General features: G+C 43.5%; 2 protein-coding genes and 1 long non-coding RNA gene across 3 annotated transcripts in view; all 3 read right to left on the reverse strand.

Moving 5' to 3' along the window:
- Positions 1-1,017: 1,017 nt before the first annotated feature.
- Positions 1,018-5,082, reverse strand: LOC104956489 (basement membrane-specific heparan sulfate proteoglycan core protein-like). The gene is made up of 4 exons (XM_010783970.1): positions 5,049-5,082; positions 2,957-2,979; positions 1,885-2,076; positions 1,018-1,110 (listed from the first exon to the last, which is right to left on the reverse strand). Exons 1-4 carry the CDS (start codon positions 5,080-5,082, stop codon positions 1,018-1,020), a joined length of 342 nt encoding a protein of 113 aa, XP_010782272.1.
- A 418-nt stretch (positions 5,083-5,500) lies between these two features.
- On the reverse strand, positions 5,501-9,075 carry LOC104956474 (uncharacterized). Its single transcript, XR_799561.1, has 3 exons — positions 8,568-9,075; positions 7,341-7,411; positions 5,501-5,521 (listed from the first exon to the last, which is right to left on the reverse strand). It is a non-coding gene; the product is annotated as an uncharacterized lncRNA (long non-coding RNA).
- Positions 9,076-9,741: 666 nt separating this feature from the next.
- LOC104956491 (uncharacterized) overlaps positions 9,742-14,025 on the reverse strand; it is a 14,908-nt gene continuing 10,624 nt past the window's right edge. The window contains exons 11-14 of the mRNA XM_010783971.1: positions 13,648-13,761; positions 13,253-13,380; positions 12,669-12,755; positions 9,742-11,969 (exon numbers count right to left, since the gene is read on the reverse strand). Of these exons, the coding sequence (XP_010782273.1) occupies positions 10,388-11,969; positions 12,669-12,755; positions 13,253-13,380; positions 13,648-13,761 (1,911 nt within the window). The 3' untranslated portion in view covers positions 9,742-10,387. The remainder of the gene's footprint in view (positions 11,970-12,668; positions 12,756-13,252; positions 13,381-13,647; positions 13,762-14,025) is intronic.

Genomic DNA, 14,025 nt, shown 5'->3' on the forward strand with positions numbered 1-14,025 from the left:
CTCTCTCTCTCTCTCTCTCTCTCTCTCTCTCTCTCTCTCTCTCTCTCATATTATTAATTTAACAGTTTCAATGTGCACGTCTACAGGATGAATCAGATACCTGAGATGTTCCTTATCCTTTTTGAGATTTGACAATTCAAACAAATACTTATACAATCCTACATACTATCTTTGCAATTCAGATATTTAACCACCAATTAAGATATGTTTACACCTCGTTAAGACGTTTTAAAGAGTCAGCAGGAGTCCTCTAACGGTTTGCAGCTTTAATGACTCTCTGCAGTAAACAGTGCGATCAGCTGGTTGTTCACCATACAGGACGGTTAGAGTAGATACCTGAGCAGCTCTACCAGACCTAGCTCTACGCTGAGCCCCCCCCTCCCCCTCCCCTCTCTGATGAGTCTCATTCAGGTCTCTCTTTGATCCCCTTCCCTATCACTGGGCTCTCGGTATTCGGCCGTGTTGTTGGAGCAGCGTGAAACGGTGTGAAGTTATTAAACGGAGCATTGATGATGGATCTGTGCACATGGCTGCCGTGAGGCCAGGCAGAAAGAAATGTGAGCGGCCGGCGAGCTGCAGCTGCTGTAGATCACACTGCAACAAGTGCTGCTCCAAAAACAAGTTCAACAATAATGAAAACAAGCTGTTGTCACTGGAAATAAGTCCAAAGGTCTGCCAATAGAACAAGTGAACATCAGCTTGGTGAGATGTCTTGAAATAAGAAGGGATATCTAGATGAATCAGATCTAGTAATTAGCAGGAGAACTCATTGTGAACTGTATTTGACCAGGATCAGGAAATGTCGTGTTACAAAATAAGCCGCTAATGCTGGATATTCAAAATGATCCCAGTAACATCAATTCTCCACGGTCAGCTCATTGTGAGTGTTTTTTTATCGCCATTCACAACAACAACCTTTCTCCTCCCCTCCCTGGCATGCACCATGTTCTTAGAGCAATGCAGGACGTTCAGTTTGTTGCACAACAACAACAACAACAACAACAGCAGGAGGAATTACTAACATGCAAACAGTTCCAAACAGACACTAAAGTGCATCAGGACGGACTGTACCTGCTCCGCTCGTTTGCCGCGAGCAGAGGAAGACTCCTTCTGCAGGGAAAACCAGTCGAACACAGAGAAACAGAGGGATGAGTTACGGCTGTTTGTCCATAAAGGCTTGCCGTAGTTTCTTTAGCACTAGAGGAAGTTCATAGAGCTCACTATTATTAGATTCTCTGCTGCACCCTGACGCACACATACCGGCAACAGTCATTGGAAACAGCTGTTAAATATGTGTGCTAATAAATTATGTTGATGCTAATTGTGTTAACTTGGCACTTCCAATGTTATGTTAGCATTAATGCTAATCGTCAGCCAGCTGTGTGTACTGCATCGAAATCTCATGTTTTCCCGTATCTATGTTGAGTTCATTGATTAATGATGACGTGACAACAGAAGTAAATGTGTGTAAAGACCCTCAGATAAACATCCTAAAGGTAGCTGGTGTCTCCTCGCTCATTATTAAAGACACGGTTAGCCATCTGCAAGTTACATTCCAGTGAGAGCCGAATAATGAAAGTGAACACTCGGGTCATTAAGTCTTTCATGGCTTTTCACCCCGAGTTAAGAGGATGAGAGGCAGGGGAGCTGCTGAAGCTTGAGAAGACAGATTAGAGCAGAGGAAGGAGGAAGGGGAGAGTGGTCTGCGGGTCACTGAGTGTATCAGTGTGCTATATTCTGGGGTAGAGACCTTCCGGCCGAAGCTCCAAATAAACCCTCAGTGTTTCCATCAGAGCTCCAGCTCTCCCGTGTCTCTCTGAGTCTCCATTGATGCAGAAGCTCCCCCCCTCACAGTGGGGGGTCACTGGTTTCTCAGGGACTCACCTTGTCCCCCTGGTAGGCGTCGGGCAGCTGCCAGTAGTGCGGCTCCTGGCCCAGGTAGTCGAAGCTGGTGTAGGACAGCTGCGTGCCCTCGGTGGAAACCTCCACGGTGAAGCCGCTGGAGATTCGGTTGGTGCGCTGACGGTTCACCAGAGCGAAGCCCTGGAAGTTCCCTGGAGTGAAGACGGTGGAAACCTGCAGGAGAACCCAGGAGGACAGGAGTTTGTGATTGATTCAGCACTTATTATTCTGATCGGACGTTTGGTTCACTTTGAAAAAGTGATGGGAAAGAGTCTGAATGGCGTCTGACTGATGAGACTCAGTCCTCCTTTACCCTAAGTTATATATGTATTTGAACAGTGTTGGGCTGATTGTGGTGCTAGAGAGATGATCAACTCTGACACACATTGTGGATTCCTTGCTATCTTTGCAGTAAGTGGAAGGAACCCTGTCCATAGAAGACAGGCTGTGGAGTCTTCTCTATTGCCTCATGTTCTTAACCCATGAAGATTGTATTTTATTTGCTTGTGTTTTTGTGACCTGGTAGGCACTTTCTTAAACCTCAAATTCAAAGACCTTTAAAGCGTATTCGTAGGCTCAAACATGTCGCACTTTGAGACAAAGGTCAAGGGTCATTTTTGTTGCACTTTCTTAAGGTAGGAAACAATGCCTTCAAGGATTCAAGTACACACGTAATCCATGCATTAGCACTGAAGGAACTCTGAATATCAGCAGTGTTTTCCTGCAGACATCAGTCCATCTCTGGAGGATGTGCTCAGTGGTTTGGATGCATCATGCATTCGCTCTGAAACAAACAAGTGACCTCTACCAGGTCTCTGTAGTATCCAGTCCTTCTCAGTGTGTCATTACCAGGTCTCTGTAGTATCCAGTCCTTCTCATTGTGTCATTACCAGGTCTCTGTAGTATCCAGTCCTTCTCATTGTGTCATTACCAGGTCTCTGTAGTATCCAGTCCTTCTCATTGTGTCATTACCAGGTCTCTGTAGTATCCAGTCCTTCTCATTGTGTCATTACCAGGTCTCTGTAGTATCTAGTCCTTCTCATTGTGTCATTACCAGGTCTCTGTAGTATCTAGAGCCTTCTCATTGTGTCATTACCAGGTCTCTGTAGTATCCAGTCCTTCTCATTGTGTCATTACCAGGTCTCTGTAGTATCTAGTCCTTCTCATTGTGTCATTACCAGGTCTCTGTAGTATCTAGTCCTTCTCATTGTGTCATTACCAGGTCTCTGTAGTATCTAGTCCTTCTCATTGTGTCATTACCAGGTCTCTGTAGTATCTAGTGCCTTCTCATTGTGTCATTACCAGGTCTCTGTAGTATCTAGTCCTTCTCATTGTGTCATTACCAGGTCTCTGTAGTATCCAGTCCTTCTCATTGTGTCATTACCAGGTCTCTGTAGTATCTAGTCCTTCTCATTGTGTCATTACCAGGTCTCTGTAGTATCCAGTCCTTCTCATTGTGTCATTACCAGGTCTCTGTGGTATCTAGAGCCTTCTCATTGTGTCATTACCAGGTCTCTGTAGTATCTAGTCCTTCTCATTGTGTCATTACCAGGTCTCTGTGGTATCTAGAGCCTTCTCATGTGTNCAGGTGGAGCAGGACGGGCCCTCAACGTTCATCTAAACACAAGACATAACACACATGTAACTACATCTAACATAGAATAGAATATAATCCTTTATTCTCATGACACTGGTACAAGGAGAAGAGTAGAGCTGATCAAAGATACAAACAAACAAGAGATGTACACATTCAGCAGGAGAACACATGCACACAACAATCATTCATACTTCAATAAGCATCTCCTCTCCTCTCCTCTCATCTCCTCTCCTCTCCTCTCCTCTCCTCTCATCTCCTCTCCTCTCAATCTCCTCTCCTCTCAATCTCCTCTCCTCTCAATCTCCTCTCAATCTCATCTCCTCTCCTCTCATCTCATCTCCTCTCCTCTCNTGTAACTACATCTAACATAGAATAGAATATAATCCTTTATTCTCATGACACTGGTACAAGGAGAAGAGTAGAGCTGATCAAAGATACAAACAAACAAGAGATGTACACATTCAGGAGGAGAACACATGCACACAACAAGCATACTTCAATATGCATCTCCTCTCCTCTCCTCTCCTCTCAATCTCATCTCCTCTCAATCTCATCTCCTCTCCTCTCAATCTCATCTCCTCTCAATATCATCTCCTCTCAATATCATCTCCTCTCAATCTCATCTCCTCTCCTCTCAATCTCATCTCCTCTCAATATCATCTCCTCTCAATCTCATCTCCTCTCCTCTCCTCTCATCTCCTCTCCTCTCCTCTCAATCTCCTCTCCTCTCAATCTCCTCTCAATCTCATCTCCTCTCCTCTCATCTCATCTCCTCTCCTCTCAATCTCATCTCCTCTCCTCTCATCTCCTCTCCTCTCAATCTCCTCTCAATCTCCTCTCCTCTCCTCTCCTCTCATCTCCTCTCCTCTCCTCTCAATCTCATCTCCTCTCAATATCATCTCCTCTCAATCTCATCTCCTCTCCTCTCCTCTCATCTCCTCTCCTCTCCTCTCAATCTCATCTCCTCTCAATCTCATCTCCTCTCATCTCATCTCCTCTCCTCTCAATCTCCTCTCATCTCATCTCAATCTCCTCTCATCTCATCTCATCTCTCCTCTCATCTCATCTCCTCTCATCTCCTCTCCTCTCCTCTCAATCTCATCTCCTCTCAATCTCATCTCCTCTCCTCTCCTCTCAATCTCATCTCCTCTCAATCTCATCTCCTCTCCTCTCATCTCATCTCAATCTCCTCTCATCTCATCTCTCCTCTCATCTCCTCTCATCTCCTCTCATCTCCTCTCCTCTCATCTCATCTCCTCTCCTCTCATCTCCTCTCCTCTCAATCTCATCTCCTCTCAATCTCATCTCCTCTCATCTCCTCTCCTCTCCTCTCATCTCATCTCCTCTCATCTCATCTCCTCTCCTCTCAATCTCCTCTCATCTCATCTCAATCTCCTCTCATCTCATCTCTCCTCTCATCTCTCCTCTCCTCTCATCTCCTCTCCTCTCATCTCCTCTCCTCTCCTCTCCTCTCAATCTCATCTCCTCTCAATCTCATCTCCTCTCCTCCCCTCTCATCTTAAAAAAAGAAACCCTCTCAGTCCATCACAGTCTGCATCTGAAGGAGGATACAGAAGGTACATGTGTGCTTGTATGTATGTCTTAATGTGTGCATATGTATAAATGTATCTGTTGATATGGTATATATATATTTTTATATATATTTGTATGTTTGTATTCTGGATTGTGGGAATAACCTTTCTCTCTGTCTGTTCTCACAAAGTGAAAGACTGGCTCTAAAGCTGACTTTGAGAATAACCTTTCTCTCTGTCTGTTCTCACAAAGTGAAAGACTGGCTCTAAAGCTGACTTTGAGAATAACCTTTCTCTCTGTGTGTTCTCACAAAGTGAAAGACTGGCTCTAAAGCTGACTTTGAGAATAACCTTTCTCTCTGTCTGTTCTCACAAAGTGAAAGACTGGCTCTAAAGCTGACTTTGAGAATAAGGCAGCGGCTCACCTTGCAGCGGCACACGCCTCCAGCACAGCTCTCTCTTCCTCTCTGGTCGCAGTTATAGCAGTTACCTGGAACAGGAAGCAGAACGTCACCAACTCTCGCCTCGTTAAAGAAACGAGGTGACGCTTTATATTAAGGTACGCACATTCACCATCAACTAGTTGTTAAATAACATGCATGTTAGCAGTACATTGGCTCTTTATTAGTTATTATAAAACACTTATTAAATCCTTATTCTGCATGACCACATTCTACAAGTAATAAGCCATTAGTTTAGAGTCTTTCCTCAATAACCCTCTAATTAGTGCTGATTTGTTGCAAGTAAGGAAGTTGTTGTACATGTTGTATTGTACATGTACATGTTGTATTGTACATGTACATGTTGTATTGTACATGTATATGTTGTATTGTACATGTACATGTTGTATTATACATGTACATGTTGTATTGTACATATACATGTACAATACAACATGTACATGTTGTATTGGTCATGTACATGTTGTATTATACATGTACATGTTGTATTGTACATGTACATGTTGTATTGGTCATGTACATGTTGTATTGTACATGTACATGTATAATACAACATGTACATGTTGTATTGGTCATGTACATGTTGTATTGTACATGTACATTTTGTATTGTACATGTACATGTTGTATTGTACATGTACATGTTGTATTGTACATATACATGTACAATACAACATGCACATGTTGTATTGTACATGTATATGTTGTATTGTACATATACATGTACAATACAACATGTACAATACAACATGTACATTACATCAACATGTACTGTAAATACAACATGTACAATACAACATGTACATGTACAATACAACATGCACATGTTGTATTGTACATGTATATGTTGTATTGTACATGTACATGTTGTATTGTACATATACATGTACAATACAACATGCACATGTTGTATTGTACATGTATATGTTGTATTGTACATGTACTTGTACATATACATGTACAATACAACATGTACAATACAACATGTACATGTACAATACAACATGTACATGTACAATACAACATGTACAATACAACATGTACGTTGTATCTTGTACATTACATGTTGATTGACAAACATGAATACAATAACTGTACATGTACATGTTGTATTGTACATGTATATGTTGTATTGTACATGTACATGTTGTATTGTACATGTATATGTTGTATTGTACATGTACATGTTGTATTGTACATATACATGTACAATACAACATGTACAATACAACATGTACATGTACAATACAACATGTACATGTACAATACAACATGTACAATACAACATGTACATGTACAATACAACATGTACATGTTGTATTGTACATGTACATGTTGTATTGTACATGTACATTATGTCTGTGTGTATTGTACTGTAATGTTGTAATGTACATGTTGTATTGTACATGTACATGTTGTATTGTACATGTACATGTTGTATTGTACATATACTGTACAATACCATGTACATTTGTGTACATGTACATGTTGTATTGTACATGTACATGTTGTTGCATGAGTTTGGTCTCAATAAGCTCAATAAGGGCCTAGTAAGGCAGCAGTACCACAAGAATAGTAATTCTCCCATAATAACACTTAACACATATGATCTATTCTTATGTAACAAGACATGAGACTATAAGTGTTAATTGTGTCTAAATAACTCAAAAGGATGTGTTTCTAACTCAGAACATGTTCCCTAATCTAAAGTGAAGTCTCGTTCATAACCAATAAGCTAATAGTTTGTCTCTAATATGGTAATGAGCAAATGGTTGATGGTGAATATTTGTACCTTAATCTAAAGTGTTACCGAAAACGAATATTAAAATGTTCCTGAATCAGTTTGTACCGTTGACTTCGTTGTTGCCGACGGTGCATCTCTGTCCCAGCGGGGGGTTGCCGTTGTATCCTGCAGCACATCTGAAAATAAAAACAAGACATCGTGCATGAGCAAATATTTCCGGTTAAAGAGGAAACATGTTTTTAACAATGAGGCAGGAAGCTGGGGAGTCTGCAGGACGTACAACACTTGTCCTTTGGGGGGTTATCTTCAACCAAGAACAAAGGACTGAGTCATTCAGACAAATAACATCCAAGCTTTGAAACTGTTCCATCCTGTCAGAGCTCTTAGCCTCATGGTCACACCCAGTCTCACGGCACTTCGTGTTATCGTCACGAAATGTAATCTATTGATTCGAGTTCACCAACAAGATTTTCCCATTTTTTTCATATCACACAGAACGATTTTAGAAGCAATGTATTTCTATTGGTAGTGTGTTTCGTGCCTGCAGCAAATAATAACAAATTAGAAGGAACACAATCCACTATCCAACCTTAGACTAACTTCACCGCTGATGGGAGTGTCCATTTAACCAGAGCCGCTAAAAGTCGAGCTGTATTTTACAAATCAATGAACACAAGATAAAACAGTTTCAGTATCCTGAGGCTCTGAGCCATTGCTTTTCCTCACGGACAGCAAAAAAAGTCCGACATTATAGAATTTAAAAATAAAAACAATAATCGCGGCTTGATATTGAGTAAGAACATGTTTTCATGAACCCCACAGCTTCCGGTCTTCCAAGACCCGAGCGGACAAAAAGACGCAGGCACGAAACATACTACCAATAGAAATACCTTGAAAAAATGGGAAAATCATGTTGGTGAACACGGATCAATAGATTAAATGTATTTCGTGACTACAACACAAGATGCCGTGAGCCTGGGTTGTCATGGTTACACCCAGATCACAAACAGCTTTCCCAGAAATAACACCCTTTGCCTGGAGACGGATGAAGCACAGCCGCTGCTAAAACCCCCAACATGCCTCAGAGGTTGATCCCATCTCTTGTATCAGTCTGATATACTGAGCAGCACCTTCACAGCAACAGAAACATCACCTTAACTCAAACATTGAACTGATATCAGAAGGAAGGACAGAGGAGTGAAATAAAGAGCGTCGAGGAACACGCTGAGCTGCTAACGATAAAGTTCCTGATATGGCGAGAAAGCAAAGCAAGCAAACTACACACTGCCACCAGAGCGATGCTTCTCCACGCCCAGCTGATGTCCGTCTTACCTCACCTGTCCTCTGGGGGGCGCCGTGCGTCAGCAGGACAGCCATGATATGAGCTTTAGGGAACCTTAACTAACTAACTCCTACAACAGTTTCTATGGATCGGTTAACCTTACAGACAGGGTCGTTTATAGAGACAAGGAAACATGTCATTACAAAGGGAAATGGAAAATACAACACAATAGAAATGGTCTTGAAGACACAAACAACTGTTCCTACTAAGAACGGACACACAGCTAGAGATCAACATGGACATTAACAATCTGAAAAAACATTTGAAGTCAGATTTCTTGGAAACTGTGTCGATGCATTGATGACACATTTCCCCCTGTGCTGAGGATGGGACTGATTCTCAGATAGATCAAACTTTGGTCGGGGGGGGGGGGGGGTTACATTTAATGATTGGTCCAGAAAACTGCTAGCCATGCCATAAAACATACTATTCATGGTCCCCAGGGCCCAGGAGTTCAAAACCTTTAATCTCAATCAGATCCGATCAGATTTTGAAATCCCATTTGTTGTGATCCAGGATCAGACAAGTCGGCCAGATGTTGTCCCTGGAGTTCAAAGCAATTCAGGATCAGCCTGATCCAGATTACGACTTTTCAAGATGAACTACCGATCGCCATCTAGGGACATGAAAAATAATACAAGGAAGACAAGAGACCACATTGCAGACATCTATTGTCCGCAATTACTTTTGAAAGGTGATGACATGATGGACTTTTTTTTTGTTGAAGGTATTTTTTCTTTAATTTAAATTACATTTGTGATTGACAATCTTTGCTGTGATATTTTCATGAGCATAAACATTTATGTCATCAACATTTGGTTGAAAACAAAATAGGCCACAACAAACGTGACCAAAAAATGAAAAATAAAATGTATTTCCCATGAAGGCTAAAAATTGTGTATTATTTCAGTTAACAAACTTTGCCATCTTATTTATATTGAAACATATTTTTAAATAAATGGTACAGTACATTTTGCTCTGGTAATCCACTGGAAATCCACCCCTCTGGTGGGATCAGGATAATCCAGTTTTTTGGGATCAAACTGATCCCAATCCTGTGTTGTCGGTTTGAACTACCCGTTTTGAAGATTTGATCCAGATTAAAGCTTGGATTGGATTTCCTGATCTGATCGGATATCAAAGTGATCCTAATCCTGTTTTTTGGTTTTGAACTCCCCAAAATCCAAATCTGATCTGATCAGATAGGGATTAAAAGTTTTGAACTCCTGGGCCCAGAAGATGAATCCAGTTGTTTTTAGATGTGCCTTTTCTTCTAGCGCGACCAAGGTATGCATTTGATCACAAATACCATAGTTTAGCATAAAGGAAAGTATTGGACATGAATTCGTCCTCTGGGGACCATCAATGTCAATCTTTTCCAATGGTTGCATTCATTTAGTATTGCAGCAAGTAGCGGGATGTTCAATTGTTAATTTTGTTTGGAAATATAACCTTTAACGAATGTTCTTCTTAAACCTGGACTAACACAGTTATTCAGTTCATATTGCTTACAGAAAAATGCAGAAAAGAACGTGTCCACCTTGAGGTAGTCTGGCCATAACACAACAGACAACGCATATAAAGCACCAATGCGAACAAATGAAACACAAGACAATCGGCGATCTCTTCATGGCAGGATTCTGGGAAACAGTTCATCATAAAAAACTCCTCAAAATAAACAGGGTGGCATTAAATATCTTGAAAGCCCCTTTTCCAATAACACCAAGGAGTCCCTTCATTAAGTTCAAAATACAAGGTTGCAGTACAAAACATAAATATAAGGAGATATATACAGATGGAGGAGTATTCCTTAGTCGTCGGGGATGATCCTGATGGGAATGGCCAGCCTTCCCAGGACAACATGGAGAGACCCGTCCTGGTTCCTCCCCTTCTTCCCTGACTTGTAATTTCCCTGTAAAAGCTGCAGGAGGTCCAAAACCCCAGGTTGAGATTTAGTCTTCTTTTTCTTCTGCTCAGGTTTCTTAGTTAGTCTCTTTGCAGTGGCAGCTTTGGCTTTAGGAGGAGTTGGTTTCCTTTTGACCGTCGTGTTGGCCTTCTTCTTGGTTTTAGAAGAAGTCGTCCTTTTCACCGTGGCGTTGGACGTCTTCTTCGTGGTGGTCGGTTTCGTGGTTGAGGCCGTTTTCTTCCTGGTATTTTGAGAAACCAACTTGTAAGAATTGTCCTCCGTCTTTTCCCCACCGTTGTGTGACCTCTTTGACTCGCCCTCCGGACTCTTCCCACGCTCCTGAACCTTCTTGGGAACCGGTGCATCGGATCTAAACGCCTTGTGACGTCCGTTGCGTCTGATGGGGGGTGAATCCTTTCGTTTGGCCTGATCGGGCTTTGCTTTGTGAGATGGTGGCTCCAGTTGAAATGTAGTAATCGCTCCTTTAACTTGCTTTGGTTTTGCTTGGCTTGGAACTTGTTTAGCGGTCACAGCGGACCTCCTACCTGCAGTCAACTTTGTGTTAGGCTTCACTGTAGTTTTAGATTTAGATGCAGATTGTGAAGTAGTCCTAGGTCTACTCAGGGTAGTCCTTGTCGAGGCTTTACTTGCTGATTTGAGTTTCCTCACTCTCTGTCGTGCAGTATTTGGTTTGTCTGCTGGTAGTCCTGGGGTCGGTATGCTTTTCGGCACCGTGGCTCTGCTGGTAAACGGTGGTTCTGTGGGTTTAACTCCATGCATTGGGTACAGCGACAAAGGAAGGAGGGTAGCCGGTAAAGGCGGATCCCTCTTTTCTGGTATTGATCGAGAAACATGTCTAGCTCGTTTCATCCTGTTCATCTCCTGAGCCAGCGCCGTGAAGCCGTCGATCAGGATCTCCAGACGCCCCTCTAGTCTGCTCAGACGGGCGTCCATGTCCGTGTAGCCCTTCTCCAGTTCGCCTACCTTCGTGTTCTTCTCCCCGACCGACTGGATGGCGATGAGCTCCCTCAGGTTGGAGCTGAGCTGCAGCTGCTGGTCCTCCATGCGGTGAATGCTGTCCTTCATGTCCAGCGTGTTGCTCTCCAGCATGCTCAGACGCTTGTTGAAGGTGTTCAGGTGCATCCTCAGAAGCTGCTGTAAGCTGGAGTGTCTGATCTCTGGACTGGGGGTGAAGCGAGTGGGGATCCTGGGGGATAATCTGTTGGGAGCGACGGAGACATCGCCCACCCCGGTTGATTTAGTTTCACGAGTGGTGCGGTGGTGGATTGCGGCAGAAAATAAAGTCTGTGAAGGGAGGACGGTTGTTCCCGCGGTCTCATCATCATCTCCACTGCCGTACGGGAAGATCTGTTTCTCCCAGCTGAAGTTAAACACAGCTTCAGCTCCACATCCCACAGGCAGCAGGCCCTCTATCTGCTTCTCCAGGAAGGGGTCGTCACAACTGTCTGCAGGCAGCTTCTCTTCTCTTAATGTCAAAACAGCACAGTCAGGTTTCAGACGTTAGAATCATTTCATAAGTTGCGTCTTACACCCAAAAACACCTCGTCATCTTTGCCCTTTTGGAGCAGCAAAGATTGATCAGCCGGACAGGAGTCCTCATAAATGCCACGACTACATTTATGTCGTAGAAACCCAGAAAATACAATCGTTCTGTGCACAGACCAAAATCACAACAACACCTTCAAACATGTCGCTACCAGCCAAGCGCGAAGCAGAAAGCAACCTCTGAGAAAGCTTAAAGGAGGGAAGCAAAGGACAAAGGACAGCAGAAGAATGACACGGATCATATCCACTATCCAACCTTAGACTAACTTCACCGCTGATGGGAGTGTCCATTTAACCAGAGCCGCTAAAAGTCGAGCTGTATTTTGCAAATCAATGAGTGGTGCAGTGATGACGTGTCTTTGGCTGACAAAGGGTCTATAACTCCAAGAAAACAAACCCCACCAGCAACAAACTTCAGAAGGGTTTTACATTTCCAATTCCTGGACTGACGCCCCCTCCCATCACGACCACAGCCATGCTTCACCTGTGATGACACCCCTGGATGCTCCTGCCAGCCCCCACCTGACCATGGTGCCAGCCCAGTAACCCAAACATTGTCCAGATGACCATCAGAGAACGGCAAAAAGAGAGAGACGAAGCAAGGGGGGGGGGTTCTTACCTTTCACAGTTCCGGCCGGTGTACCCGGGGGGGCAGTTATCACAGGTGGGCTGACCGTCAGCCTCCAGGTGACAGGTGGAAGAGAATCTGTGCAGAAAAAGGAACATGCATGAAGTTCATTGCTGGCATTAAAGAGGCCCTGTTCTGCTTCTGTGGTTCTATAGATGTTAGTGCATGTAAACGGTCTGCAAAGCCTAAATCCCTGTGTTCTCTCCCACTGGTAAACAGGTAAACAGGCAGGTAAACACACAGGTAAACAGACAGGTAAACACACAGGTAAACACCCAGGTAAACAGGCAGGTAAACACACAGGTAAACACCCAGGTAAACACACAGGTAAACAGGCAAACACACAGGTAAACAGACAGGTAAACACACAGGTGAACACACTCCTCACTTCTTTACTGACGTTAACACAGTTATTTTTTAAATTACAATTAAAGAGGCCCTTGTTCTTCTTCTGTGGTGTTCCCTCTCCTGTAGTTTTATAGGCAACGGTCTGCAGAGTCTAAAATCCCCCCTTCACTACTGACGTTAACACGGTTTCTACGTTTTGACATTAGACATACAGAAAGTGAACTCACTGGTTGCTCGAAGCTGTTCCAGGACACGGACACGGCTGACAGGCCTGAGCACCGCCCGTCACCGGGTTGCCATAGAAACCAGTCTGACAGCGCTCACACCTGGGCCCCACGGTGTTATGGAGACACTGCTACACACACACACACACACACACACACACACACACACACACACACACACACACACACACACACACACACACACACACACACACACACACACACACACACACAACACACACACACACACACACATACGTGAGATCCATGGAACAGTTGATGTGTTTCCACATGTTCAGATATGCCAGGAAGCCATTAGTGCATTCCTGTGCTCTGATCAAAGCTCCACAGAGGTCACAGACAAGAAGACGAAGAGGAAGACGAAGATGAAGACTCACCAGACAGCGACCCGTCTCCGAGTCGCAGCCGTTAGCGTGTCCGTTGCAGTCACACCTGTCGCAGGTTCCCAGGTAGAGACCGGAGCTGGAGCGAGTGTAGCCCACATCACACTCCTGCAAACACAGGGAGACAGGTGAGAGACAGGTAGGAGACAGGTGAGACAGACAGGAAGCAGAGAGACAGGTGAGAGACAGACAGGAAGCAGAGAGACAGGTGAGAGACAGGTGAGAGACAGGTGAGAAAGACAGGTGAGAGACAGGTGAGAGACAGGTGAGAGACAGGTGAATGTGTATAATAACATGTAAATCAACATGCACATTTGATTGACATGTGTTGTATTGTACATATACATGTACAATACAACATGCACATGTTGT

Source organism: Notothenia coriiceps, unplaced genomic scaffold, assembly GCF_000735185.1.
Source record: "Notothenia coriiceps isolate Sejong01 unplaced genomic scaffold, NC01 NC01_scaffold00026095, whole genome shotgun sequence".
NCBI lineage: Eukaryota > Metazoa > Chordata > Actinopteri > Perciformes > Nototheniidae > Notothenia > Notothenia coriiceps.

Bases quoted from the DNA above. Each gene is read 5' to 3' on its own strand.
- LOC104956489 (XM_010783970.1), bottom strand. From the start codon at position 5,082: ATGTACCTTCTGTATCCTCCTTCAGATGCAGACT. The intron at 2,980-5,048 runs GTGATGGACTGA...CACAATGAGAAG, and splicing joins TCCTCCTTCAGATGCAGACT to GCTCTAGATACTACAGAGAC. The intron at 2,077-2,956 runs GTAATGACACAA...GTTCTCCTGCAG, and splicing joins CTAGATACTACAGAGACCTG to GTTTCCACCGTCTTCACTCC.